Consider the following 26336-nt stretch of genomic DNA (forward strand, 5'->3'; position numbering starts at 1 on the left):
ATGGTCGCCCAGCTCCACCTTCAGGCCGCCGGCGTCCAGAACATCAAGGCCCTGGTCTCCGTCCTCCTCCTACGGGCGCTGGCGGGACCAGGTCCTCGCCCTCCGCCGCTACGCCCTCGACGACCACGTCCTCCTCGACACGCCGGTCGAGGCGCGGGACGTGGTGTGGCTGCGTCTCGACAGCGTCGCCATGTCCTAGATCTTTGGGACCATCTCCCTAGATCTGCAGGACATCGTCAGGACTCACGGCGGCACCGCGCGACAGGCCTGGCTGGCGCTCGAGGGGCAGTTCCTCGGCAACGCCACCTTCCGCACCTTCGAGCAGGGGGACCTCTCCGTTGGTGAGTACTGCAGAAGGATGAAGGGCATGGCTGATGCTCTTCACGACCTCGGGTGCCCGGTGCCCGACCGGGTCTTGGTGCTCAATGTCCTGCAGGGTCTCAACTCCACCTATGACCACCTGCGGACATGGATCACCCGCCAGAGGCCCTTCCCCTCCTTGCAGATCCGGGACGAGCTCGTCCTCGAGGAGATCACCAGGGGTCCCGCGACCGGCTCGTCCTCGCCCTCCTCCACCGCGCTCGTGGCTGCTACACCGGCTTCCCCTACCTCGACAACCACCTCCCTCCTTGGTGCTCCTCCCACCGGACAGCCCTCCCACCGGACAGCCCGGGGCTGGGGGGGAGTGCCGTGGTGGACGTCGTTGGCGGGGAGGACGTGGTAATGGTGGTACTGGTGGCCCTACTTCTGGTGGTGCTGGTACCGGTGGTGGTTCTGGTGGGGGCCGTCGGGGCACGCCGACTCCGGCTCCAGCTCCCGCTCCTGCCCTGGAGGTACGCCCTAGCCATCCTTCAGCAACCCATGATCAGGGCGCATCTCGATGTGACCGTTCCAGGGTCAGGGGGGCTCTCGCCCACAGCCGGCGGCCATGTTCACCAGTACTGCTCCCCTGTTCGCGCCGTCCTGGACTCCACCCGCTTAGCCCAGCAAGCCACCGACCTGGCATGAGGGGTGGGACCAAGCCGCGCTGGCGCAGTCCTTCAGCACCATGGGACTGACACCGCCGGTCAGTACCGAGTGGATCGCCGACTCGGGTGCCTTCTTCCACACCACCCTTGATGTCGGTATCCTCTCTTCTGTCCGACCCCCACATCCCTCTTGTCCTTCCTCCATCATGGTTGGCGATGGATCTTGTCTTCCTGTCACCGTCGTGGGTTCTGCTCATGGTTCTTTCCGTCTTTCTAATGTTCTTGTTGCTCCTCAGATGATTCATAATCTTCTTTCCATTCGTCAGTTTACTGCTAACAATTCTTGTTCCATCGAATTTGACTCATCTGATCTTACTGTGAACGATTCGGCTTCCCGGAGTCCGCTCCTCCGACGTGACAGCTCGAGGCCTCTTTACACCCTTCGTCTTCCTGCTTCCGCTGCTCCGCCTTCGACTTCTTCGTCTGCTGCTTTTGCCGCGACACCGTCTTCCACCACCTGGCACTGCCGGCTTGTCACCCCGGCCGCGACGTTTTGGCTCAATTTAGTCGTAGTACCGATGTTCCTTGTACTAAGGCTCCTGCTGAGCACCTTTGTCATGCGTGCCAGCTTGGTCGTCATGTTAGACTTTCTTTTTCTTCTTCGCATGCTTTTGATCTTGTTCACTATGACCTGTGGACTTCTCCTGTACCAAGCATTTCTAATTATAAATACTATCTAGTGGTGGTTGGTGATTTTTCTCATTACTCTTGGACCTTTCCTTTGCGCGCCAAGTCTGAGAAATTTCCCACCCTCCTCCACTTCTTTGCCTAGGTGTCCACTCAGTTCGGCCTCACCAATAAGGCCGTCCAGTGTGACAACGAACGTGAGTTCGACAACACCACCTCCCGTTCTTTCTTTCTCTCTCGGGGTGTTCAGCTGCACATGTCTTGTCCGTATACCTCTCTCCAGAACGGCAAGGCTGAGCGGATGATTCGCACGACGAACGACGACATGCGCACCCTTCTGATCCAGGCCTCTCTGCCTCCCCGCTTCTGGGCTGAGAGTCTCCAGACCGCCACCTACTTGCTCAACCGCCTTCCGTCCACGGCTTTCCCTGCTCCCACTCCACACCACAATCTTTTCGGTACCCCTCCTCATTACGACCACCTTCATGTCTTCGGGTGTGCATGTTATCCTAACATCTCCGTCACTGCTCCTCACAAGCTGGCGCCCCGCTCGACTCGTTGTGTATTTCTTGGTTACTCCCCTGACCACAAGGGGTACCGATGCTTTTGACCTCACCTCTCGCCGGTTCCTCATCTCCCGACACGTTGTGTTTGACGAGTCGGATTTCCCCTACTCCACCTCTACACCTTCCCCTGACCCCGAGTTGGAGTCCCTGTTTTCGCCGGTGGTTCAGCCACCTTTGTCTATCTGTCCTTTTCCTGCAAATTTTCTTGGTACACCGGCACCGCGTCCGGTGATCTCTGCTGCGCCTCTCGCAGCCCCGGTGCCCTCTGTCGCGCCACGCGCGGCCCCGGTGCCTCCTCCTGCGCTTGCGCGCTACGCTCAGCCGGTGCAGGTGTACCGGCGTCGTTCGGTGCCGGCACCGGCGCTGACTCCGGCTCTGGAGGCTCCAGCGTCGCCGCCACCACCTCCACCGGAGCCGTTGCCGCCGCCACCACCACCGTCTCGCTCTCGTGTCGAGCCGGTGGTGTACCACCCGCCCGTCATCTATCGGGACCCTGGTCATATTCATCCCATGGTGACTCGGCGGATGGCTTCTCAGCCCGCGACTCTCTCCGTCACCGAGGGAGAGACGTGGATCTCTCCAGTACCCTCCTCTGTCCACGACCCCTTGGCGGATCCTCACTGGTGTCGCGCGATGGAAGAGGAGTGCGCGGCTCTTCTTGCCAACCAGACGTGGGACCTCGTGCAGCGTCCGTCTGGTTGCAATGTGATCACTGGCAAGTGGATCTGGACGCATAAGCGTCGGGCTGACGGCACACTGGATCGCTACAAGGCTCGCTGGGTTCTCCGGGGTATCACCCAGCGGCCTAGTGTGAACTATGATGAGACCTTCAGTCCAGTGGTGAAGCCTGCTACAGTGCGCACGGTCCTCTCGCTCGCTCTCTCTCTCTCTCTTGGCCTGTGCACCAGCTGGATGTGAAGAATGCTTTTCTCCATGGCACTCTATCAGAGATAGTCTACTGTACTCAGCCAGCGGGATTTGTGGACTCCAGTCGTCCGGACATGGTCTGCCGGCTCAACAAGTCTCTCTATAGTCTGAAGCAGGCTCCTCGAGCTTGGTATTCTCGTTTCACCACGTTCTTGCTAACATTGGGGTTCACCGAGGCCAAGTCTGACACTTCTCTGTCCATCTACCGCCGTGGGGATGAAACTGCCTACCTGCTGCTCTATGTTGATGACATTGTGCTCACAGCCTCCAGTCAGCAGTTGCTTCAGCGCATCATCTCCTCTCTGCACCAGGAGTTTGCTATGAAGAATCTTCGTCAGCTCCATCACTTCTTGGGTGTTACTGTTAAGCCTCGCCAGCGGCAGTATGCACTTGATATTCTGGAGCGGGCTGGGATGACTGATTGCAAGCCATGCTCCACTCCTGTCGACACTCAGGCGAAGCTGTCTGCTGCTCTGGGTGATCCCGTGGCTAACCCTACTGCCTACCGGAGTCTTGTTGGAGCCTTACAATATCTCACTTTCACCAGGCCTCACATATGCTGTTCAGCAGGTCTGTCTTCATATGCATAATCCCCGGGAGTCACATCTTGCTGCGCTGAAGCGTCTCCTCCGCTACGTCCGTGGCACTGTTGATTTCGGCCTGGTTCCTCACCGGTCTCCCTCTGCTGAGCTGGTTGTCTACACCGACGCTGACTGGGCTGGCTGTCCGGACACTCGCCGCTCCACCTCCGGCTATGCCGTCTTACTGGGCGGCAACCTTGTCTCCTGGTCGTCCAAGCGTCAGCCGGTTGTCTCCCACTACAGTGCCGAGGCGGAGTACCGTGCTGTCACTAACGGCGTGGCGGAGGCATCCTGGCTTCGACAGCTCTTGGCGGAGCTCCATAGCCCGCTCGCCAAGAGCACGCTCGTCTACTGCGACAACGTCAGCGCCGTGTATCTCTCCACCAACCCCGTTCAGCATCAGTGGACGAAGCATGTGGAGATCGACTTGCACTTCGTTCGCGACCGGATTGCTATCGGCGATGTTTGGGTCCTCCATGTCCCGACCACCTCCCATTTGCCGACTTCTTCACCAAGGGTCTCCCCTCCTCGACTTTCTCGGAGTTTCGCTCCAGCCTCAATGTAGCAGGTGGCTAGTTGTGGCTGCGGGGGGGTGTTGTCCCTGTGTGTGCTTTCTTTGTTCTCCAATCTTAAACTCCGCTGCGCCGGTAGTTCAGACTGCGGGGGGGGGTTGGTGTATATGTGTTAGGCCCATCTAGAGGCCCATGTACAGACTACTATATTGCCCACCCTTCTAGGGTTTGGAGATATACAATGGAAATTATCCTCTAGCACTACCCTTACTAGTTACTAAGGAGTTTTGTCAAATTACCTGTTTAGGACTGGCTCCACCAAGAAGAACATCAAAAAGACTAGCACATAAATGATCTGAAAGTGGAAATTTGAATAGTCTTTCAGATATTGAATAGAAAAACAGTTGAGGTGCTGCTGTTGTTCCTTTCCCTCGTCCTACAGGAAGGCCAAAAATTTTTGGTCCTTTTTTCTCAGATGGAACTCCAACCAAAAGTTTTCCAAGAAGTTGAAGCCCCAATAAACGGATTGGCTCAAATTCCCTGCCAAACAAATGATATAAATAATCCCAACCTCATTTATTAACTGAAAAGTACAATACAGAGAGAACAGACAAAAAGTTCTGCACTTGCATCTATGCCCATGAATGACAGAAAGTAAAAAGCAAAATATTGTCCACCTGACATAGGCCCTTTTTAAAACACTAGTCAAGGGCAGTTGGAGACAGAGTTCGTTTTCGAAAAACACAAGTCTTAAAGAATAGCAATTTCATCAGTCCGAGTTAGTAACAACAAGAGCATAAGCACCTTGTCAAAGTGAGATCAAGATTAATTTCACAATATACAGTGTCAAAGCACACTTTAGATGAGAGAGCTTTGTTTGCTTCTATCTAATAATCTGTATGTAAATCAAAGAACATTACCTCTTAAGAAGATTGATGAAAATATAACAACCACCAAGTGAATTTACTTGCTCCAAGAAAGATGGTAGAAGTGAGTTATGCGAAAGGGCACGGATAATCATATGAAGTATATCCTCAATGCATGCAACATCTTGACTTCTTTCAAGAAAGGAAACAAGAGCTCTGATATCATGTTGAGAAACCTTTAGCCTATCAAGATAAGTGTATTACCGATTAACCTCGTAATAATATGCATAGAAATGTTAGCATATGCAATCTAATGAAAGAAGATTCAGCATTGTGTATAGAGCAGCATTTAAAATGAAGGCAGGGGCAACGATGAATTTACTTAGTAAAGGCAGGGCAATGGGCGAAGTTGAAAAAAGGAGGGTAAATGTTTAGTTCGAGGTCAAAGTGAGGGCATGTTGCAATTAGGAGTGCTTATGGAGAGAAAACACATGAGCATCTGTGATGAACGGTTTGAAGTACTTTACTTTAAGCTCATTTCTGCGAGACTCAACAGGAGAAGTCGGATCTTGCGAATTAGTTCCATGCTTGGTCTCTCTCCGATCACCTTTTTGCTAACCAGCAAAGGCTTAGAAGACCTAGAATCTATCTTTTCTGAATAGAACTGCCGAACAACATCAATGATCCTGGGGAGCCCACATAATATTGGTAAAAACTTCCCATCAGCTTCGAAGTATTGTATCAGAAACAAATAATGTTCTCTCTGTACTTCATAGGTCGCATATGCCCAGATATGTGGATTCAAGTAAAATTGTGAAAGAGCATCTTTCAATAGAATCTCTGACATGCCTGAAAAAGCAGATAAGCTACTTATATACACCCTTCCAAACAAATAGGAAAATATATAAGCAGATAAGCAGAGAGAGAGAGAGAGAGAGAGAGAACACCAGAATTCTTCAAAACAGTAAACATGTACTTCGATGCTGAAAGAGTCTTGAAATTCAATAGCTGTGGTGAAACAGATTGGAACAAGAAACCCAAAATAGAGAATCCAGAAAGAAGATGCATCTGTTGCTGATTTGCTATATTTCCATCTAGAACAGAAGCAACAAGCTCAATAACTTGACCAGCCAATTCATCATGGGCGACTGACTCTCCATTCTGAACCGCAGCATCATCGAAGTGGATCAAAAGAGGGAAAAATACAGATACACCACCAACACAATAAATTATTTCTTGCAGCAGGCGCCTAGCACATAACTTTGTCCCACCCATAGTGGTTGCCTCAAACTTACTCTTGTCAAGACCATCCAATACAGATGACACATTAAACAAAGCCCTATTGTTACTAGCCTGGAGAGAATGGAAAGGATAATATTTAAACACCTAATTCCAGCATTGTGTTGGAAAAAATAGTACATGATGCTTAGATGTCGCCTCAAACCTGTGCGTTCAAGCCAAAAATCATTTTTGATGAAATGCCATCCCTTGCATCAAATATTCCCTTGTACAGTGAGTCATCATTTGTAAGCAAGTTTTGATCGCCAAGGAAAGAGTACATGTAACTTGGTCCTAGGTTATAAATGCCCCTTATTTGTTCAGGAGAGAGAGCATCTGAAAATGCATAAACTGGGCCCATTTGACCAGTAAAAGCAAAGGTGCTCTCAAAGCTAAGAGAAGAAGGTTCTTCACCAATGGGTATCAATTCTGTACCAACACTGCAGCGAGTCATTACTTCATTTACTTTTGCATACCTGAAAGTAGCAAAAGAATGATCAGAGGAAACTATTAATAGGTTAGGGATATCACAAACATACCAAACTTATTAAGCCTACCAAATGAGTTCATAAGATATGCAACAACTAATTTTTCTGCTATTTGGTCATGTACTTATTAGTTTTTTTCCTTCTTGAATGTTTGAGATAATTAGCAGTAATACCATTCTTGTATGACCATGAGAACTAACAGAGATTTACAATCTTGAGACTGTTAGTAGCAGCAGTCCATCTCAAATATGGTGTTGCAAACAGATTTTATTACTCTGAGTTGTTAATGTCCAATATTCCACCTCCAACACATGCCTAACACTCCTATGTACTGAGAAAGACGACAGCTATTGTGATTAGTGGACATGAAAGTATTGAAGATTATTGGTAAATACCTAGTCCTGATAACCGGAATACACTTTCTGATAATTGAAATACAATTGAACCCCAGAACGCAAATCATGTAGCAAAAATGTGAGAATTTGACTTACCTGCACTTTTCACTTGATACTAGATCACCATCTACATAGCATCTCAGCTGGCTACCTCCAGAGAAGGTTCTCCCAATTGTATGAGTAACACAAAGGAATTTCCACTGCTTCGTAGGGAGGCTCAGAGGTAACAAAACACACTGATGCTTTGGACTGACAGACTGCAGAGTGTGGGGAGGTAATTTGATATATGTTAATGCCAAGATCAAGATTCCATTTACTTGACAGTTTAGGTCATGCAGAGAGTTTATGCCAATATATGCATACATGTGCAACCGTGGCAAAGAAAGGTTTCGAAAAATGCCTGGAAATAATTGTATTGCTAACACTGCTACATAACTAGGATTAGCCAATAGAAGCATAGCATCTAAAAGAAGCGCCAAACACAATCATGTTTGTGTTAGAAACATATTGATCTCACGTAAGCATTACATTTTCATAGATTAGTCAGTGGAATGAAGGACATTTCTTCAAATCAGTTGCTTAACTCAACAAGGACTGTCATGAGAATACCAGCAAGACGCTGTTGAATTTCACCCAATTCAGTTGCCACTTGCAAGCTGACAATCAAATTAATCTTCTACTCCCTCCGTCCCAAATTATTGGTCGTTTTGGCTTTTATATTATGTCTAGATGCATAGCAAAATCTATGTATTTAGAAAAGTAAAAAACAACTAAGAATTTGGAATGGAGGGGGTAGTTGTTTGCATTAGAAACAGTTTCCACTAGACAAAAGATTTTTTGGGCTGAGGATAAACCATAGTTGATGCAAGAGGAGCTATAGCAAAATAGAATAAAAAGTGAGCGTAGGCATGAGGCAAAAATTACCTCATAGATTAGAGCATTTTTCCCAAGCATAGCTAAACATCCTTTTCCATTTTCAGTGAAGAAGGAGAAAAGGCCCATCATACCCTTCTCAGGGAAACTTTCCACCCTTAGCCAGCAGCAAAAAGATAAACCTTTGTTGTAAGGCCATTGAACTGGTGATTTTATTTCAATGCCCTGTTGGTGATGAAAGTACATGGAATCATACAAAGTGATGCAAAATAAGACAGAAAAATATAATGAACAAATTGGTCATTTCAGAATTATCAGAAAGAAAATACTACCAAAATGGCTTATAGTAAAATAAAATCAACACAACTCACAGAATCATGACCGCTAAACTCAAAGAAAGCTTCAGGCCCCTTTTCCTTGAGCATGTGACTAACACTTGTCAAAAGCAATGAACTGTGCTTCTGCTTTGCAATAATCTCCTCATCACGCAGGAGGGCAAAAAATTTCGAATATCCTTTCCACAAATACTGTGTCCACCAATGATCTGAATTAGCTCCGCAATTTTGATTACAATGTCATCCCCTTCCTCTACTGAAAACCAATCAAGAAGGAAACTAAGCAGCCCTGCTCTGAAACAAGAAGTTCTATTTGTAATGGACCCCTTGAGCAACTGTTGTAAGACCATAAGCCCATAATGCTGGAGTGAAGTGCTGCTCTGCCAATTGGAAATCACCAATTTACATATACATATATATAAAGAAAAGTATAAACAGTGCGTGCACACATAGGGAGGGAGGGAGGCGGACCTTTTGCAGAACATTTAGTAATAGCATAATCACATCTTCATTCTGATGAAAGAAAGAGCAAAATCAAGTAACAAATATCAGATAACAGGACAAAATACAAGGGGATAAAATTGAATGAAGCAAATCAGGTAAAATCATGACATTCCGCACCTTTATTGTTGTTTTTTCATTTATGTCAAATGCACCATCAACAAGCATGTCAAGTAGGGCATCCAGGAGTTTAGGACTTGGAATCCATTTACAGAAGTCCAGCAGCAAGCTTTGCAATGTTTGATAACCTGCACCGACCAGCAATCTGAAGGCAGCCTGGATAAGACAAACCAGGATTTTAAACTCACGTCAAGAAAATAATAGCACGAATAAAGAGTGGAGAGACCGATATTCAGACTAATTGCCCTGTTTCCAAAATAGCCAGCTCAGAGGAATGCTTTCTTGCCCGTGCATGGTCATTAGGGCTGGGCATTCGGTAAGTGCGGTTAAATCGGTTCGGTTAATTCGGTTTTGAAATATTTCGGTTATGACAAACTCTTAACCGAAATTGTAGCTAGAAATCTTTTAACCGCGTAAATTCGGTTGCGGTTAAATCGGTTCGGTTTTGCGGTTAACCGTAATGTATACAATACATAAATAACAAGCAAATTAGAATGAAATTATGACATCAACTACAAGCTATTGGCCACTAAAATAAGCTTAGAAAGCTAGAAAAACAATTAATGTAGCCTCACTTAGATATCTTAATTATGAAAACCAAGCTTAGAAGTGCGGTTAAATCGGTTCAGTTAATTTGGTCATGGAAGGGTGCACGCCGAACAAGTTCAGTCCGGGCCATCCTAGGTGTGTGTCTGCTCGCTAAGGCTGGAAGCTGCCAACTGCGCCGCAGCAAGGAGAGAAGAGAAATACAGAAGAGGCTGAGGAATGTGGGGGTGGCAGCGCAGTGAGGAGACCCATGGGTCTAATGGGTTTTAAACCCATCTCGATCCAATCCATGCATCAGTTTTGTTTAAAGGTTTTGGTTGGGCTGGGGAGGTGAGTTTCGTGCAGCCCTTGTCTATGCCTATATCCAATAGTCTACCTTCCACCTAGTGTTGTGCTAGTGGGCCCAGAAAAGGTACCACCCAGCCGAAGTGGATGATACCAGCGTGCGAATGTTGGTGTATATGTGAGCCCATGTATAGAGACCCATCTAGAGGCCCATGTACAGAAACTATATATCCCACCTTCTAGGGTTTGGAGGAATAGACACAATTATTCTCTCCAACATGGTATCATTAGCCTAGGGTTAGGGTTCCTCTCTCCCTCTCCTCCCTCTACTACCCCGCCGGCCGCCGGCCCTCCTCCTCTCTCCTCCTTCCCTCCCCTCCCCTCCTCTTCCTCTGCTGCTGGCGCTCCCTCTGCGCCGAGCGCCTTACCGGCCGCTGCGTCCTCTGCAGGCGCCGCCGCCTGGCACCCTGGCGCCGCCGCGTCCCCTACTCCAGCCGCTTGGCCCCGATCTGTCGCTTCCGTCGCCGCTTGGACCCCTGCTCCGGCCGTGTGGCCCGGATCCGCCGCCGGAGGGACCCCTGCCACGGCCGCCGCCGCCGCCCTGGTGGCCCTTGCGCCCCTGCCCGACCCCGCCGCCGCTGCTGGTGGTGCGGGCGCGGGGGCCGCAGGTGCAGGGGCCGCGACGCGGAGGGCGCGGGAGGTGCGCTGCCGCCTGGGCCCCCACCTCAGGCGCCGCCCGTGCCGCCGCCCCAGCCGCCGCTGCCGCCAATCGCGCCGCTGTCGCGGCCGGCAGCCGGCCGCCAACGCCGCCCTTCCTGAGGCTTCTCCCGCGTGGCTTGGGCCCGGGATGCCGCCCGAGGATGCGCCGCTCGCCGCCACCGCACTCCGTGGGCAGCAGGCCGATGCCACTCTCGCCGCGGCCCTCCTCGCCGCCAAATCGGAGGCCGCGGCGGCCCAGGAGCGGGTCCGCATAGCCGCCCTCTCTTGGGAGCGCGAGCGCGCCACGGCCGACGCTCTCGCTCGCTGGGTCGCTGAGGCGGAGCACTACATCCTCCTCCCCGGCCCGCGGCCCGCCGTCCCCTTCGTCGAGCACGCCGCCTCCTCTTCCCACCAGGCCCCGCCCTCTGGATCTAGACCCCGACACGACCCGACCGACTTCATGGTCGCCCAGCTCCACCTTCAGGCCGCTGGCGTCCAGAACATCAGGGCCCTGGTCACCATCCTCCTCGACCCCACGTCCTCCTACGGACGCTGGCGGGACCAGGTCCTCCTCGCCCTCCGCCGCTACGCCCTCGACGACCACGTCCTCCTCGACACGCCGATCGAGCCACGGGATATGGTGTGGCTGCGCCTCGACTGCGTCATCATGTCCTGGATCTTTAGGACCATCTCCCTAGATCTTCAGGACCTCGTCAGGACCTACGGCGGCACCACGCGACAGGCCTGGGTGGCGCTCGAAGGGCAGTTGCTCGGCAACGCCGAGTTCCGCGCTCTCCAGCTCGACGCCAGCTTCCGCACCTTCGAGCAGGGGGACCTCTCTGTCAGTGAGTTCTGCTGGCGGATGAAGGGCATGGCTGATGCTCTTCACGACCTCAGGTGTCTGGTGCCTGATCAGGTCTTGGTGCTCAATGTCGTGCGCGGCCTGAGCAGCACCTATGACCACCTGAAGACATGATCACCCGCCAGCGGCCCTTCCCCTCCTTCCTGCAGGTCCGGGACGACCTCGCCCTCGAGGAGATCACCAGGGGTCTCGCGCCCGAATCGTCCTCGTCCACCCCCACCGCGCTCGTTGCTGCTCCACCGGCTTCCTCCGCCGCTCCTGCCACCTCCCTCCTTGGTGCTGCCCCCGCCGGGCAGGCCGGGGGTGGGGGGGGGCGTGGACGTCGTCGGTGGGGGGCGAGGTGGTGGTGGTGCTGGTGGCCCTGCTTCTGGGAGTACCGGTACCGGTGGGGGCCGTCGGGGCGCGCCGACTCCGGATCCGGCTCCCGCTCCTGCCCTTGCTCCTAGAGGTATGCTCTGGCCATCCTTCAGCAACCCATGGTCAAGACGCATCTCGATGTGGCCCTTCCAGGGTCCGGGGGGGCTCGTCCTCAGCTCTAGCCGGCGGCCATGTTCACCGGTGCTGCTCCCCTCTTCGCGCCGTCCTGGACCCCCGCCCGCTCAGCCCAGCCAGCAGCTGACCTGGCCTGGGGGGTGGGACCAGGCCGCTCTGGCGCAGTCCTTCAGCACCATGGGGCTGACGCCGCCGGTCAGCACCGAGTGGATCGCCGACTCAGGTGCCTCCTTCCACACCACCCCAGATGCCGGTATCCTCTCTTCTGTCCGACCCTCACACCCCTCTTGTCCTTCGTCCATCATCGTTGGTGATGGGTCTTGCCTTCCAGTCACCGCCGTGGGTTCTGCTCCTGGTTATTTTTGTCTTCTCAATGTCCTTGTTGCTCCTCAGATGGTTCACAACCTTCTTTCCATTCGTCAGTTTACTGCTGACAATTCTTGTTTCATTGAATGACTCTTCTGGTCTTACTGTAAAGGATTCGGCTTCTCGGCGTCCGCTCCTCCGATGTGACAGCTCAGGACCCCTTTACACTCTTCGTCTTCTTGCTTCCGCTGCTTCGCCTTCGACTTCTCCTTCGTCTACTGCTTTTGCCGTGACGCCGTCTTCCACCACCTGGCACCGCCGGATTGGTCACCCCGGGCGCGACATTTTGGCTAGCTGAGTCGTAGTACCAATGTTCCATGTACTAGGGCTCCTGCTGAGCACCTCTGTCATGCGTGCCAGTTAGGTCGTCATGTTAGACTTTCTTTTTCTTCTTCTTCTTCGCATGATGCGCATGCTTTTGATCTTGTTCATTGTGACCAGTGGACATCTCCTGTACTCAGCATGTCTGGCTATAAATACTATCTGGTGGTGGTTGATGATTTTTTTCGTTACTCTTGGATTTTTCCTTTGCTCGCCAAGTCTAAGACCTTCCCCACCCTCCTCCACTTCTTTGCCTGAGTGTCCACTCAGTTCGGCCTCACCATTAAGGCCGTCCAATGCGACAACGGGCGTGAGTTCGATAACTCCACCTCCCGTTCCTTCTTCCTCTCTCGGGGTGTTCAGCTGCGTATGTCTTGTCCGTATACTTCTCCTCAAAACAGCAAGGCTGAGCGGATGATTCGCACGACGAACGACGTCGTGCGCACCCTTCTGATCCAGGCCTCTCTGACCCCGTGCTTCTGGGCTGAGCCTCCACACCGCCACCTACTTGCTTAACCGTCTTCCGTCACTACTTCTCCTGCTCCCACTCCACACCACGCCCTTTTCGGTACCCCTCCTCGCTACGACCACCTTCGGGTCTTCGGGTGTGCGTGTTACCCTAACACCTCCGCCACCGCTTCTCACAAGCTGGCGCCCCGCTCGACTCGTGTGTGTTCCTTGGGTCCTCCCCTGACCACAAGGGGTACCGATGCTTTGACCTCACCTCTCGTCGAGTCCTGATCTCCCGACACGTCGTGTTTGACGAGTCGGCTTTCCCCTACTACACCTCCTCCACACCTTCTCCTGATCCCGAGCTGGATTCACTGTTTTCGACTGACACGGTGGTTTAGCCACCGTTACCTGTCTGTCCTTTCCCTGCATGTTTTTCCGGTGCACCGACACCGCTTCCGGTAACCCCTGCTGCGCCGAGCGCGGCCCCGGTGCCCGCGGTTGGGCCACGCGCGGCCTTCGGACCTCCTGTCGTGCCGTGCGCGGCCCCGGGATCTCCTGCTGTGCCACGCGCGGCCCCGGTGCCTCCCCCTGCACCTGCGCGATACGCTCAGCCGGTGCAGGTGTACCAGCGTCGTTCGGCGCCGGCACCGGCGCGGTACGCACAGGCGGTGCAGGTGTACCGGCGCCGACACCTGCGCCGCCTCCGGCTCCGGAGGCTCCTGCGACGCCTTCACCGGAGCCGTCACCGCCGCCGCCTCCGCCACCTCGCTCTCGAGTCGAGCCGGCGGTGTACCACCCGCCTACGTCCATCGGGATCCTCGGCATATCCATCCCATGGTGACTCGGCGGATGGCGTCTCAGGCCGCGACTCTCTCCGCCACTGAGGGAGAGCCGCGGGTCTCTCCGGTACCCTCCTCCGTCCGCAACGTCTTGGCGGATCCTCACTAGCGTCGCGCGATGGAAGAAGAGTACGCGGCTCTTCTTGCAAACCAGACGTGGGACCTCGTACCGCGTCCGTCTGGTGGCAATGTGGTCACAGGCAAGTGGATCTGGACGCATAAGGGTCGGGCTGACGGCACCCTGGAGCGCTACAAGGTTCGCTGGGTTCTCCGGAGTTTCACCCAGCGGCCTGGTGTGGACTATGATGAGACCTTCAGTCCAGTGGTGAAGCATGATACTGTGCGCACGGTCCTCTCGCTTGCGATCTCTCGCTCTTGGCCTGTGCACCAACTGGATGTGAAGAATGCATTTCTTCATGGTACTCTGTCAGAGACAGTATACTGCTCTCAGCCAGCGGGATTTGTGGACTCCAGTCGTCCGGACATGGTCTGCCGGCTCAACAAGTCTCTATATGGTCTGAAACAGGCTCCTCGGGCTTGGTATTCTAGGTTCGTCATGTTCTTGCTGATATTGGGGTTCACTGAGGCCAAGTCTGACACGTCTCTCTTCATCTACCGCCGTGGGGATGAGACTGCCTATCTGTTGTTTTATGTCGATGACATTGTGCTCACAGCCTCCAGACACCAGTTACTTCGGCGCGTCATCTCCTCTCTGCAGCAGGAGTTTGCTATGAAGGATCTTGATCAGCTCCACCACTTCTTGGGCGTCACTATTGAGCCTCGCCCGTCTGGTCTTCTCCTTCACCAGCGGCAGTACGCACTTGACATTCTGGAGCGGGCTGGGATGACTGATTGCAAGCCCTGCTCCACTCCTGTCGACACTCAGACGAAGCTGTCTGCCGACCTAGGGGACCCAGTGGCTGATCCTACTGCCTACCGGAGTCTGGCCGATGCCTTGCAGTACCTCTCCTTCACCAGGCCGGACCTCACCTACGCTGTTCAGCAGGTCTGTCTCCATATGCATGATCCCCGGAGTCACACCTTGCTGCGCTGAAGCGTCTCCTCCCCTACGTCCGTGGCACTGTGGACCTCGGCCTGGTTCTTCACCGCTCGTCCTCTGCTGAGCTGGTTGTCTACACCGACGCTGACTGGGCTGGCTGACCGGATACTCGCCACTCCACTTCCGGCTACGCCGTCTTCCTAGGCGACAACCTGGTCTCCTGATCGTCCAAGCGGCAGCCGGTTGTCTCCCGCTCCAGTGCCGAGGCGGAGTACCGGGCTGTCGCTAACAGCGTGGCAGAGGCCTCCTGGCTATGCCAGCTCTTGGCGGAGCTCCACAGCCCGCTCGCCAAGAACACACTCGTCTACTGCGACAACGTCAGCGCCGTGTATCTCTCCACTAACCCCGTCCAGCATCAGCGGACGAAGCATGTGGAGATCGACTTGCACTTCGTGCGTGACAGGGTCGCCGTCGGCGATGTTAGGGTTCTCCGTGTTCCGACCACCTCCCTGTTTGCCGACATCTTCACCAAAGGTCTTCCCTCCTCGACGTTCTCGGAGTTTCGCTCCAGCCTCAACGTAGCCGGTGGCTAGTTGTGGCTGCGGAGGGTATTTGCCCTTTGTACTTTCTTCCTATCCAGTCTTGAACACCGCTGCGCCGGTTGTTCAGACTGCAGGGGGTGTTGGCTTTCTTGTTGTCCAGTCTTGAACACCGTTGTGCCAATAGTTCAGACTGCAGGGGGGTGTTGGTGTATATGTGAGCCTATGTATAGAGCCCCATCTAGAGGCCCATGTACAGAAACTATATATCCCACCCTTCTAGGATTTGGAGGAATAGACACAATTATTCTCTCCAACAGCGAACAGTACTGCTCTGTGTTTGAACCATACTGTTGCAGCACCTAATAGTGCTGGTACACAACACAGCAGGATTAAGTTCCAATGCTAACCCAGGAGGGCATCCAGGAAAGTATAAAAGGTTTAAAATTGTAGCATAAGCCTTCCAGGTACTGGTATAGCCAAGTTTATGCAAGACATGATAGCCAAACATTTTGTTACCTTTGACTCATCATTTTCAGCAAGTAAAGCAGTCAGTGTCTGAAGGACATTGAGGACCAATTGCTCCCCAACTGCTTCATCAAAAGTTCCATTCAACAAAGAGACTATATGCAGGAAGCACTCCCCATAGCGAAACAGATTTTGATAATACTGCCAAAATATAATATTGAAAAATAAATAAAACTGACAAGTATGATGTGGACTAATGGTGAGAAGAGCCGTACCAAAATATGCAAGTACTGGGAGGAGAAAATTCATATTTACAAGACAGAAAAACATACCACGCGATCTATCATTATGATATCTCTCATATTAATTAATAGATCGATCGACAATTCTGCAAAACCCTTTTCATTTTCTTTTACATGATTGAAAGTCTCGAGATATTTGGAGCATAGGTGTGTCTTTGCTGCATGATCTTGTGCTGATGATGGAGGTAACTGATTACAAGAAACAACAGGAGTATCTAAGTTCCAGACATTTGTATAAAGAGCAATATAAGGAAAGAGGATGAATATGATTTACCCTAAATAAAGCAAGTACTTGCTCCACTATATGCTTCCTGAGGTATTCTTCTTGGAACAAGTCAAACAAACACTCTATACAATTGGCATTATGTAAAATTGCAATCCTACCAATTTCAGATATTGTGGCATAATCCTTGAAAAGGTTGAAAGCCAATTCCACAAATGTGCGAGCATTCTTAATTTTCCTGTCTGAAGGAGTCGTCGGAACATTTCTGGATCGAGAACCATCTTCATTTAAGTCATCTTGGAAATGGGACAGCTTCCTTAGTTCTTGTGCTTGAAGACATGCAACCTTCAGGACTCTAGTAAGCACATCGATTGACTTGAAAGAAGCTAGAGTTTGCTCCGTTGCAAGTTGCAGGATAACATGAAAACTCTTAACAATAGCACCAGCCAATCCAGGATCATAGGTACAATGCTCGAGTGCACCTACCAAAGCTGAGCATTCTGGCTACAAAGAAAATAAGACTATTTTAAAGAGAACGTGCAAACAAAACAGATGGCACAATCCAAATTAAAATAAACTAAGCCAATATCTTAGTTAAGGCAGGAGAAAATTTGGATACCAGGTTATTTGAGTTTTCGATGAGCGTTGCAGCAAACTCCAAGAAGGAAATAGCTTCAGCTTGAAGAATGTTAACATCAATTTCATTGACGCTTTCAGAATCACTTGATTTGGGAGCATCAATAAGTTGATCATTCCATGTCTCATGAATGATCTGATGCATGTAGTCCACAGATGACCCAAAGTAGAAAAATTTCTCAGAGAATATTAGATCCCAGAGACCCTCCTCTCGAAAAGATTTAAGTAGACCTGGTGCTGAAATGAGAACCTTCCTAAACGTGCAAAGCATGTAATGCTGCAAGGTATTTGCTAAAATCCTGGAGAATTAATCAACAAAAAATCATCAGCAAAAGAAATTTAGTAATGGGTCCCATTAGTGTTAGACAGTATTTGCAGCAGGCCTAGTAGGGCCAGGCGCATGGGCTTAGCAGCCCACCAGCCTCTTGGGTTTATGGTAGATGATATCTGTATTAGGCAAGGATCTCCTTGATTGGGTGCTATTTCTATAAACCATAAGATCTCCTTGCCTATATATTGTACACCCTTGTAACCTGGTTAATCAATCTACTATCTTTCCCGAGTCATATCTTCTTTCAATTAGAACAGATGATCAATCACTTGAAAAGGCCTAAAAAGATTATTTCGTGCATGATGGAGAAAATAATGGCTTGTATTCCTCCCAACCCTAGAAGGGTGGGATATATAGATCCTATACATGGGTCTCTAGATAGGCCTCTATACATGGGCTCACATATACACCCCCACCCCCACCCCCACGCAGTCTGAACTACCGGCGCAGCGGTGTTCAAGACTGGACAACGAGAAAGCTAACACCCCCCCCCCCCCCCCGCAGACTGAACTACCGGCACAGCCACATCTAGCCACCGGCTACGTTGTACAAATAGAGTACAAAGGGCAAATTACCCCCCCCCCCCCCACAGCCACAACTAGCCACCGGCTACGTTGAGGCTGGAGCGAAACTCCGAGAAGGTCGAGGAGGGCAATCACTTGGTGAAGATGTCAGCAAACTGGGAGGTAATCGGGACATGGAGTACCCGAACATCGCCGATGGCGACTCTGTCGCGCACGAAGTGTAGGTCGATCTCCACATGCTTCGTCTGCTGATGCTCGACGGGATTGGTGGAGAGATACACGGCACTGACGTTGTCGCAGTAGACGAGCGTGCTCTTGGCGAGCGGGCTGTGGAGCTCCGCCAAGGGCTGTCGTAGCCAGGACGCCTCCGCCACGCCGTTAACGACAGCCCGGTACTCCGCCTCAACACTGGAGCGGAAGACAACCGGCTGCCGCTTGGACGACCAGGAGATCAGGTTGCCGCCCAGGAAGACGGCGTAGCCGGAAGTAGAGCGACAAGTGTCCGGACAGCCAGCCCAGTCAGCGTCGGTGTAGACCACTAGCTCAGCAGAGGACGAGCGGTGAAGCACCAAACCAAGGTCCACAGTGCCACGAACGTAGCGGAGGAGACGCTTCAGTGCAGCAAGGTGTGACTCCCGAGGATCATGCATATGGAGACAGACCTGCTGAACAGCGTAGGTGAGGTCCGGTCTGGTGAAGGTGAGGTACTGCAAAGCGCCAGCCAGACTCCGATAGGCAGTAGGATCAGCCACCGGATCACTCAGATCAGCAGACAGCTTCGCCTGAGTGTCGACAGGAGTGGAGCAGGGCTTGCAATGAGTGTCGACAGGAGTGGAGCAGGGCTTGCAATCAGTCATCCCAGCCCGCTCCAGAATATCGAGTGTGTACTGCCGCTGGTGAAGGAGAAGACCAGACGGGCGAGGCTCAACAGTGACGCCCAAGAAGTGGAGCTGACCCAGATCCTTCATAGTAAACTCCTGCTGCAGAGAGGAGATGACACTCTGAAGTAGCTGCTGACTGGAGGCTATGAGCACAATGTCATCGACAAAGAGCAGCAGATATACAGTCTCATCCCCATGGCGGTAGATGAAGAGAGATGTGTCGGACTTGGCCTCGGTGAACCCCAATGTCAGCAAGAACATGGCGAACCGAGAGTACCAAGCCCGAGGAGCCTGCTTCAGACCATAGAGAGACTTGTTGAGCCGGCAGACCATATCCGGACGACTCGAGTCCACAAATCCCACTGGCTGAGAGCAGTAGACAGTCTCTGCGAGAGTGCCGTGAAGAAACGCATTCTTCACGTCCAGCTGGTGCACAGGCCAGGAGCGCAAGAGCGCAAGCGAGAGGAGCGTGCGCACCGTAGCGGGCTTCACCACTGGACTGAAGGTCTCATCATAGTCCACACCAGGTCGCTGAGTGAACCCCCGGAGAACCCAGCGAGCCTTATAACGCTCCAGTGTGCCATCAGCCCGACGCTTATGCGTCCAGATCCACTTGCCAGTCACCACATTGCAACCAGACGGACGCGGCACGAGGTCCCACGTCTGGTTGGCAAGAAGAGCCGCGTACTCCTCTTCCATCGCGCGACGCCAGTGAGGATCCGCCAAGGCGTCGCGGACAGAGGAGGGTACCGGAGAGACCTGCGGCTCTCCCTCGGTGGCGGAGAGAGTCGCGGCCTGAGACGACATCCGCCGAATCACCATGGGATGAATATGCCGAGGATCCCGATGGATGACTGGCGGGTGGTACACCTCCGGCTCGGCTCGAGAGGGAGCCGGAGGAGGCGGCGGCGACGGCCCCGGTGTAGGCGTCGCAGGAGCCTCCAGAGCAGGAGGCAGCACCGGTGTCAATGCCGAACGACGCCGGTACACCTGCACCGGATGAGCGTACCGCTGCGGCGCCGGTGTCGGCGCCGAGCGGCGCCGGTACACCTGCACCGGCTGAGCGTACCACGCAGGGGCAGGGGAAGGCACCGGGGCCGCGCGTGGCGCATCGGGAGACATCGGGTCCGCGCGCGGCACGACCGGAGGTCCGAGGCCGCGCGTGGCGCGACCGCGGGTACCGGGGCCGCGCTCGGCGCAGCAGGGGTCACCGGAAGCGGTGCCGGTGCGCCGGGAAAACCTGCAGGGAAAGGTCAGACAGGTAACGGTGGCTGAACCACCGGGTCAGTCGGAAACAACACTCCAGCTCGGGGTCAGGAGAAGGTGTGGAGGAGGTGGAGTAGGGGAAATCTGACTCGTCAAAGACGACGTGTCGGGAGATCAGAACGCGGCGAGAGGTGAGGTCAAAGCATCGGTACCCCAGTCAGGGGAGTACCCGAGGAACACACAACGAGTCGAGCGGGGCGCCAGCTTGTGAGAAGCAGTGGCGGAGGTGTACCGAAGGTGGTCGTAACGAGGAGGGGTACCGAAGAGAGCGTGGTGTGGAGTGGGAGCAAGAGAAGCAGTGGACGGAAGGTGGTTGAGCAGGTAGGTGGCAGTGTAGAGGCTCTCAACCCAGAAGCGCGGGGGCAGAGGCCTAGATCAGAAGGGTGCGCACGACGTCGTTAGTTGTGCGAATCATCCGCTCAGCCTTGCCGTTCTGATGGAGAGGTATACGGACAAGACATACGCAGCTGAACATCCCGAGAGAGGAAGAAGAAACGGGAGGTGGAGTTATCGAACTCCCGCCCGTTGTCACACTGGACGGCTTTAACAGTGAGGCCGAACTGAGTGGACACCCAGGCAAAGAAGTGGAGGAGGGTGGGGAAGGTCTCAGACTTGGCGCGCAAAGCAAAAGTCCAAGAGTAATGAGAAAAATCATCAACAATGACCAGGTAATATTTGTAGCCAGACATGCTGAGTACAGGAGATGTCCATAGGTCACAGTGAATAAGATCAAAATGCATGCGCAGCATGCGAAGAAGAAGAAGAAAACGGAAGTCTAACATGGCGACCTAACTGGCACGCATGACAGAGGTGCTCAGCAGGAGCCCTAGTATATGGAACATCGGTACTACGACTGAGCTGGGCCAAAACATCGCGGCCGGGGTGTCCAAGCCGGCGGTGCCAGGTGGTGGAAGAAGGCGTCACGGCAAAAGCAATAGACGACGAAGAAGAAGTCGAAGACGGAGCAACAGAAGCAGGAAGCCAAAGAGTGTAAAGGGGCCCCGGGCTATCACATCTGAGGAGCGGACGCCGGGAAGCCGAATCCTTCACAGTAAGACCAGAAGAGTCAAATTCGATAGAACAGGAGTTGTCAGCAGTAAATTGGCGAATGGAAAGAAGGTTGTGAACCATTTGAGGAGCAACAAGAACATTAGGAAGACGAGGAGCAGAACCCACGACGGTGACAGGAAGGCAAGATCCATCACCATGATAGAAGAAAGGACAAGAGGGGTGTGGGGGTTAGACGGAAGAGAGGATACCGGCATCAGGAGTGGTGTGGAACGAGGCACCCAAGTCGGCGATCCACTCGGTGCTGACCGGCGGCGTCAGTCCCATAGTGCTGAAGGACTGCGCCAGAGCGGCCTGGTCCCACCCCCCAGGCTAGGTCGGCTGCTGGCTGGGCTGAGCGGGCGGAGTCCAGTACGGCACGGAGAGGGGAGCAGCACCGGGGAACATGGCCGCCGGCTGGAGCTGAGGACGAGGCCCCCCTCCCGGACCCTGGAACGGCCACATCGAGATGCGCCCTGACCATGGGTTGCTGAATGATGGTCAGGGCGTACCTCCAAGGGCAGGGGCAGAAGCGGGAGTCGGAGTCGGAGTCGGCGCGCCCCGACGGCCCCCACCGGTACCGGTACCCCCAGAAGCAGGGCCACCAGTGCCACCACCACCACCACGTCCCCCCGCCGACAACGTCCACGCCTCCCCCCCCCCCCCACCTCCGGTCTGCCCGGCGGGAGCAGCACCAAGGAGAGAGGTGGCAAGGGCGGCTGAGGAAACCGGTGGAGCAGCGACGAGCGCGGTGGAGGTGGACGAGGGCGATCCGAGCGCGAGACCCCTGGTGATCTCGAGGGCGAGGTCGTCCCGGACCTGCAGGAAGGAGGGGAAGGGCGATCCAGCTCTTCAGGTGGTCATAAGTGCTGCTCAGGCCCCGCAGGACAGTGAACACCAAGACCCAATCGAACACTGGATCCCCGAGGTCGTGAAGAGCATCGGCCATGCCCTTCATCCGCCGGGAGTACTCACCAACGGAGAGGTCCCCCTGCACGAAGGTGCGGAAGGTGGCGTCGAGCTGGAGGGCACGGTACTCGGCGTTGCCGAGGAACTGCCCCTCGAGCGCCACCCAGGCCTGCCGCGCGGTGCCGCCGTGGGTCCTGACGAGGTCCTGAAGATCTAGGGAGATAGTCCCGAAGATCCAGGACATGGTGACGCTGTCGAGGCGCAGCCACGCCACGTCCTGCGCCTCGATCGGCGTGTCGAGGAGGGCGTGGCCGTCGAGGGCGTAGCAGCGGAGGGCGAGCAGGACCTGGTCCCGCCAGCGTCCGTAGGAAGAGGACGTTGGGTCGAGGAGGACAGTGACCAGGGCCCGATGTTCTGGACGCCGGCGGCCTGGAGGTGGAGCTGGGCGACCATGGGGTCGGTCGGGTCGTATCGGGCTCCAGATCCAGCGGGCGGGGCCTAGCGGGAGGAAGAGGCGCCGGGCTCGGGGACGACGGGCCGGCCGGAGGAGGCGCGGAGGAAGTGCTCCGCCTCGGCGACCCGGAGAGCGGAGGCGTCGGCCGCGGCGTGCTTGCGCTCCCAGGCGAGAGCAGCCACGCGGAGCCGCTCCTGGGTCGCCGAAGCCTCCGACTTGGCGGCGAGGAGGGCCGCGGCGAGAGCGGCGTCGGCCAGCTGCCCGCGGAGGGTGGTAGCGGAGAGCGGCGCATCCGCGGGCGACATCCCGAGCCCGGTCCACGCGGGATCAGGCGCGGCGTCGGCGGCGTGCTGTTGCCCGCGGCGATGGCGGCGCGGTGGGCAACAGAGGCGGCGGAATCGGCAGCATCCGTGGGAGCCGCAGAACGGCGAGATCGGCGGCCGCATCCCCTGGAGCAGTACCTGCGGCCTGCAGCAGCTGCGCTGCAGCCCGCAGGACCGCCGGATCGGCGCCCGCGGCCTGCAGCAGCTGTGCTGCGGCCCGCTGGGCGGCCGGATCGGCGCCCACGGCGGCGGCGGCGGCCTGCACGGGCGGCTCCACGACAGGCGGCGGGTGCACGGGCGCGGTCTCCGCGGCGGCATCCGCCCCGGCGTCCGGCGCGATGGCGCGATGGCGGCCAGCGCAACGACCGGGGCGCGCCAGGCCAGAGGAGGCCAGGCGGCAGCGCCAGCAGGGAAGACGGCCGGAGCAGAGGAAGCCCCAGCGCCCACGCCAGCTGCGGCGGCGGCGGCGGCTGCAGGGGTCGGCAGTGGTCGGGCCCAGGCGGCGGCGGCGTGCTGCAGGGGTCCCGCGGGTCGGGCCCAGGCCGCGGCGGCGGGCTGCAGAGGTCCCGCGCCGCCCGCTCCCCCTGCACCCGCAGCCCCGGCGCCCGCGCCAGCTACAGCGACGTCGGGCTGCAGGGCGGCGACGGGCCTGATCTGGGGCCAAGCCGCGGCGGCGGCCCAAGCAGAGGCGGCGCTCGGCGTAGGGGAGGAGGAGGCGGCGCCGGCGGCCGGCCATGGCGGCGGCGGCGGCGGCTGGGGAGAAGAGAAGGAAACCCTAGGCTAATGATACCATGATGGAGAGAATAATGGCTTGTATTCCTCCCAACCCTAGAAGGGTGGGATATATAGATTGTATGCATGGGCCTTTATACATGGACTCACATATACACCAACAGTGCAGAAACTGGTGTTGTTTGTCCCAAGAAAGAACATTATAGCCAGAACAATGAGCAGTAAGGAAAGGTGAAAAGGATTAGAAAGCAGACAGCAACTAGTTGGAAGATTGCTCAAATGGTGAAAATTATCTACCACAATACCAAATTGTCAATTGTTAAATATTACTGAGTTTTTTTTTATTGATTTGAAGTTTGACCAAAACAACTTAGCTTGGAAAATATCTTATGTTAATACACCCCATCTTGATAGGTTGGACATAATGGACGCGAAGAGCCATTGTCATCAATAAATCCTTTTAGTCACAAGCAAGTTAGGGTAGGTTACAGATCCATCAATCAAGTTACAGCAAAGGACAAGGAATTTACCTTATATGATTAGGCAATTCAGTTTCACCAGCACAAGCTTTGATGCATGGGAAAACTGTTGAAAGAACCTTTATGATCCATCTCGCACATTGCTCCCAGTATGCCAGTGAGATGGATAGCGAAAGTTGGCTAACATCAGTTGGAGAAGGGCAATACTTTATCTCCTTGTGAGGAAGAAGAAAAGAGCAAAGTGCTATGCTCAACTTTACAGAATACTCATTCCATTCTGATGTATCAAGAATATCCACAGGATTTGAGAAAGATTCTAATGCTGGTGAAGGTCCGGTGCTTTCTTTATCAAGTTGAAGGCAGGCCTGAGGATCGAGCGACTTTTGCTGATGAAACTCCTGGAGCATAAATGCAGGCCAACAGATACTGTTTGCAAATTTATGTATCCGTCCATTTTCACACAAGAATTGCAAATTATTGACATTTCCAAAACTGGACTGACAGTCAAGGACACAAGAAAAACAAATCATGCAACAGCATATGGCAACAAATTTCCAACAATATACTAAGTTCAGACCAAAATAGTTACAGCATAATTAAGTTAGCACTATCAGTATGTCCTTGTCAGACAAGGCAGTACAACCAAATGTTTAATTGTTGTGAGGTTCACTAATCTAATTGAATGTAGACTTAAACCTTCATATAGTAATGTTCACTTAAAACTGATGCAAAATAGTTTATTAATCACTATTATAATAAGTAATATAAATCATCATCAATCACAACTTAAATCATATGTTTCATGCTTCATCTTTATGAAACTAGTGCAGATCATCCAACAACAATATAGAAGCCTAATTGTAAAAGAACGTGGATAATTGTTCAAGTAGTGTAATATTACAAGATGCTGCCTCACGTATTCAGTAGATTGTCTATCATAGCTCCAAAATAACAGAATTTCTTTTAAAAAAACAAAGTATTATAGCAAAATGAACTCATTTCTGTACTTAAAAATGATGGAACAGGATACACTGCTTCCCTCAGAATTTCCAAAGATAGTATCTGGAGCTGGAGAATGCCACACCTGCAAAAGGATGCTATGTAAGATCACAGAACAAAACAGATTGAAAGATTAGATATATTTAGCAGGTTATCTCTGCCAGATTGTTGTTACAATGCACCATCAACTTAAAATGGCAAAAGCACTCCTATTGAACACTGTGGTAGGTCGCTTGCCAGACATTATCATTAATAAAAAGTCACAGCTATTCAGCCAAAGAGGAAATGGAGGTAATTTACTCTAAAATACTCCTCCAATAAAAACAAGACTTTATGGAATAATACGTGCTATTAAAAATTCCAAACTTTGAGCGCTCTTTTTCTTATGGATATCTAGATTGGATGAGAAAACGATATCCCAAAAAATGCTAAATACCCAAAAAGTAAACTAGATATCAGTGGTTAAAGTTGCATTTTAGTAACCATGTTACAAAACATCACTCATTATTTGACTGAAGTAGCAGCCGCACTAGCTGTTAATAGAGGAGAATGTGGAATGTGGAATTTTGTATTAATGATTAGTCATGTTGTCTCTGTAACAACTAAAATGAAGGAATGGAATGTAAAGAGCCTCTGGGGAATGGAATGTAAAGAGCCTCTGGAAGGGTAAATCTTTCTCCCTCTCATCAATTGCAATTACTGCCCTCTATTTCAAACTTTAGGATCCCCTACATCAAAGGGTTGGTTTTGCCACTGATGAAGCACGTACCTTTCATCACTGGGAACAAAAGACTGCTTCGAGACTGAAAATTTGCATGATGGCAGTCCAAGTCCATCTAATAGAACCTCCAGCCCCCCTATACTTCTGAAATGATTTTGTGCACGAGTATTTTCAGATATTGTTGATCTTAGAGAGTACAAAGTTATGAAGTGGAGTGACAAGTCAGTCCACTGCTCTTTCAAATTCAGCCTTCGAATGACCCTTAGGAGTTCTGCAAGTAAAAAATAGATATTTAAGCTACCAATGATGCAAAAACGTGGCTTAAATGATATAACAAGAAGAAATTCATTGGACCAATTTTCTTGGATGTACTGACATTTGAAGCATATATGGAAAACTACTCAATGCACCCATTCAACAGAGCTTTAAAAATATATTAACTACAAGATTTAAGAAATTTAGTTATACAGACTCTATGAATTTGTTAGACTTCACAAATATATTGTGCTTGGTGAAACAATATTTCATTACATTTTATTCCA

At 52.8% G+C, this 26336-nt stretch overlaps 1 protein-coding gene across 1 annotated transcript in view; it reads right to left on the reverse strand.

Moving 5' to 3' along the window:
- The window catches only part of LOC120654730 (BEACH domain-containing protein B-like), a 42985-nt gene that overhangs the window by 12404 nt on the left and 4245 nt on the right, over window positions 1-26336 (reverse strand). Inside the window, 18 exon segments of the mRNA XM_039932350.1 lie at window positions 4541-4781; window positions 5162-5350; window positions 5635-5956; window positions 6055-6460; window positions 6552-6861; window positions 7365-7525; window positions 8193-8366; window positions 8513-8649; window positions 8652-8856; window positions 8948-8989; window positions 9098-9253; window positions 16019-16168; window positions 16300-16458; window positions 16544-16996; window positions 17112-17427; window positions 24126-24566; window positions 25105-25158; window positions 25843-26065. Coding sequence (XP_039788284.1) covers window positions 4541-4781; window positions 5162-5350; window positions 5635-5956; window positions 6055-6460; window positions 6552-6861; window positions 7365-7525; window positions 8193-8366; window positions 8513-8649; window positions 8652-8856; window positions 8948-8989; window positions 9098-9253; window positions 16019-16168; window positions 16300-16458; window positions 16544-16996; window positions 17112-17427; window positions 24126-24566; window positions 25105-25158; window positions 25843-26065 — 4139 coding nt within the window.

Source organism: Panicum virgatum, chromosome 1N (assembly GCF_016808335.1).
Source record: "Panicum virgatum strain AP13 chromosome 1N, P.virgatum_v5, whole genome shotgun sequence".
NCBI lineage: Eukaryota > Viridiplantae > Streptophyta > Magnoliopsida > Poales > Poaceae > Panicum > Panicum virgatum.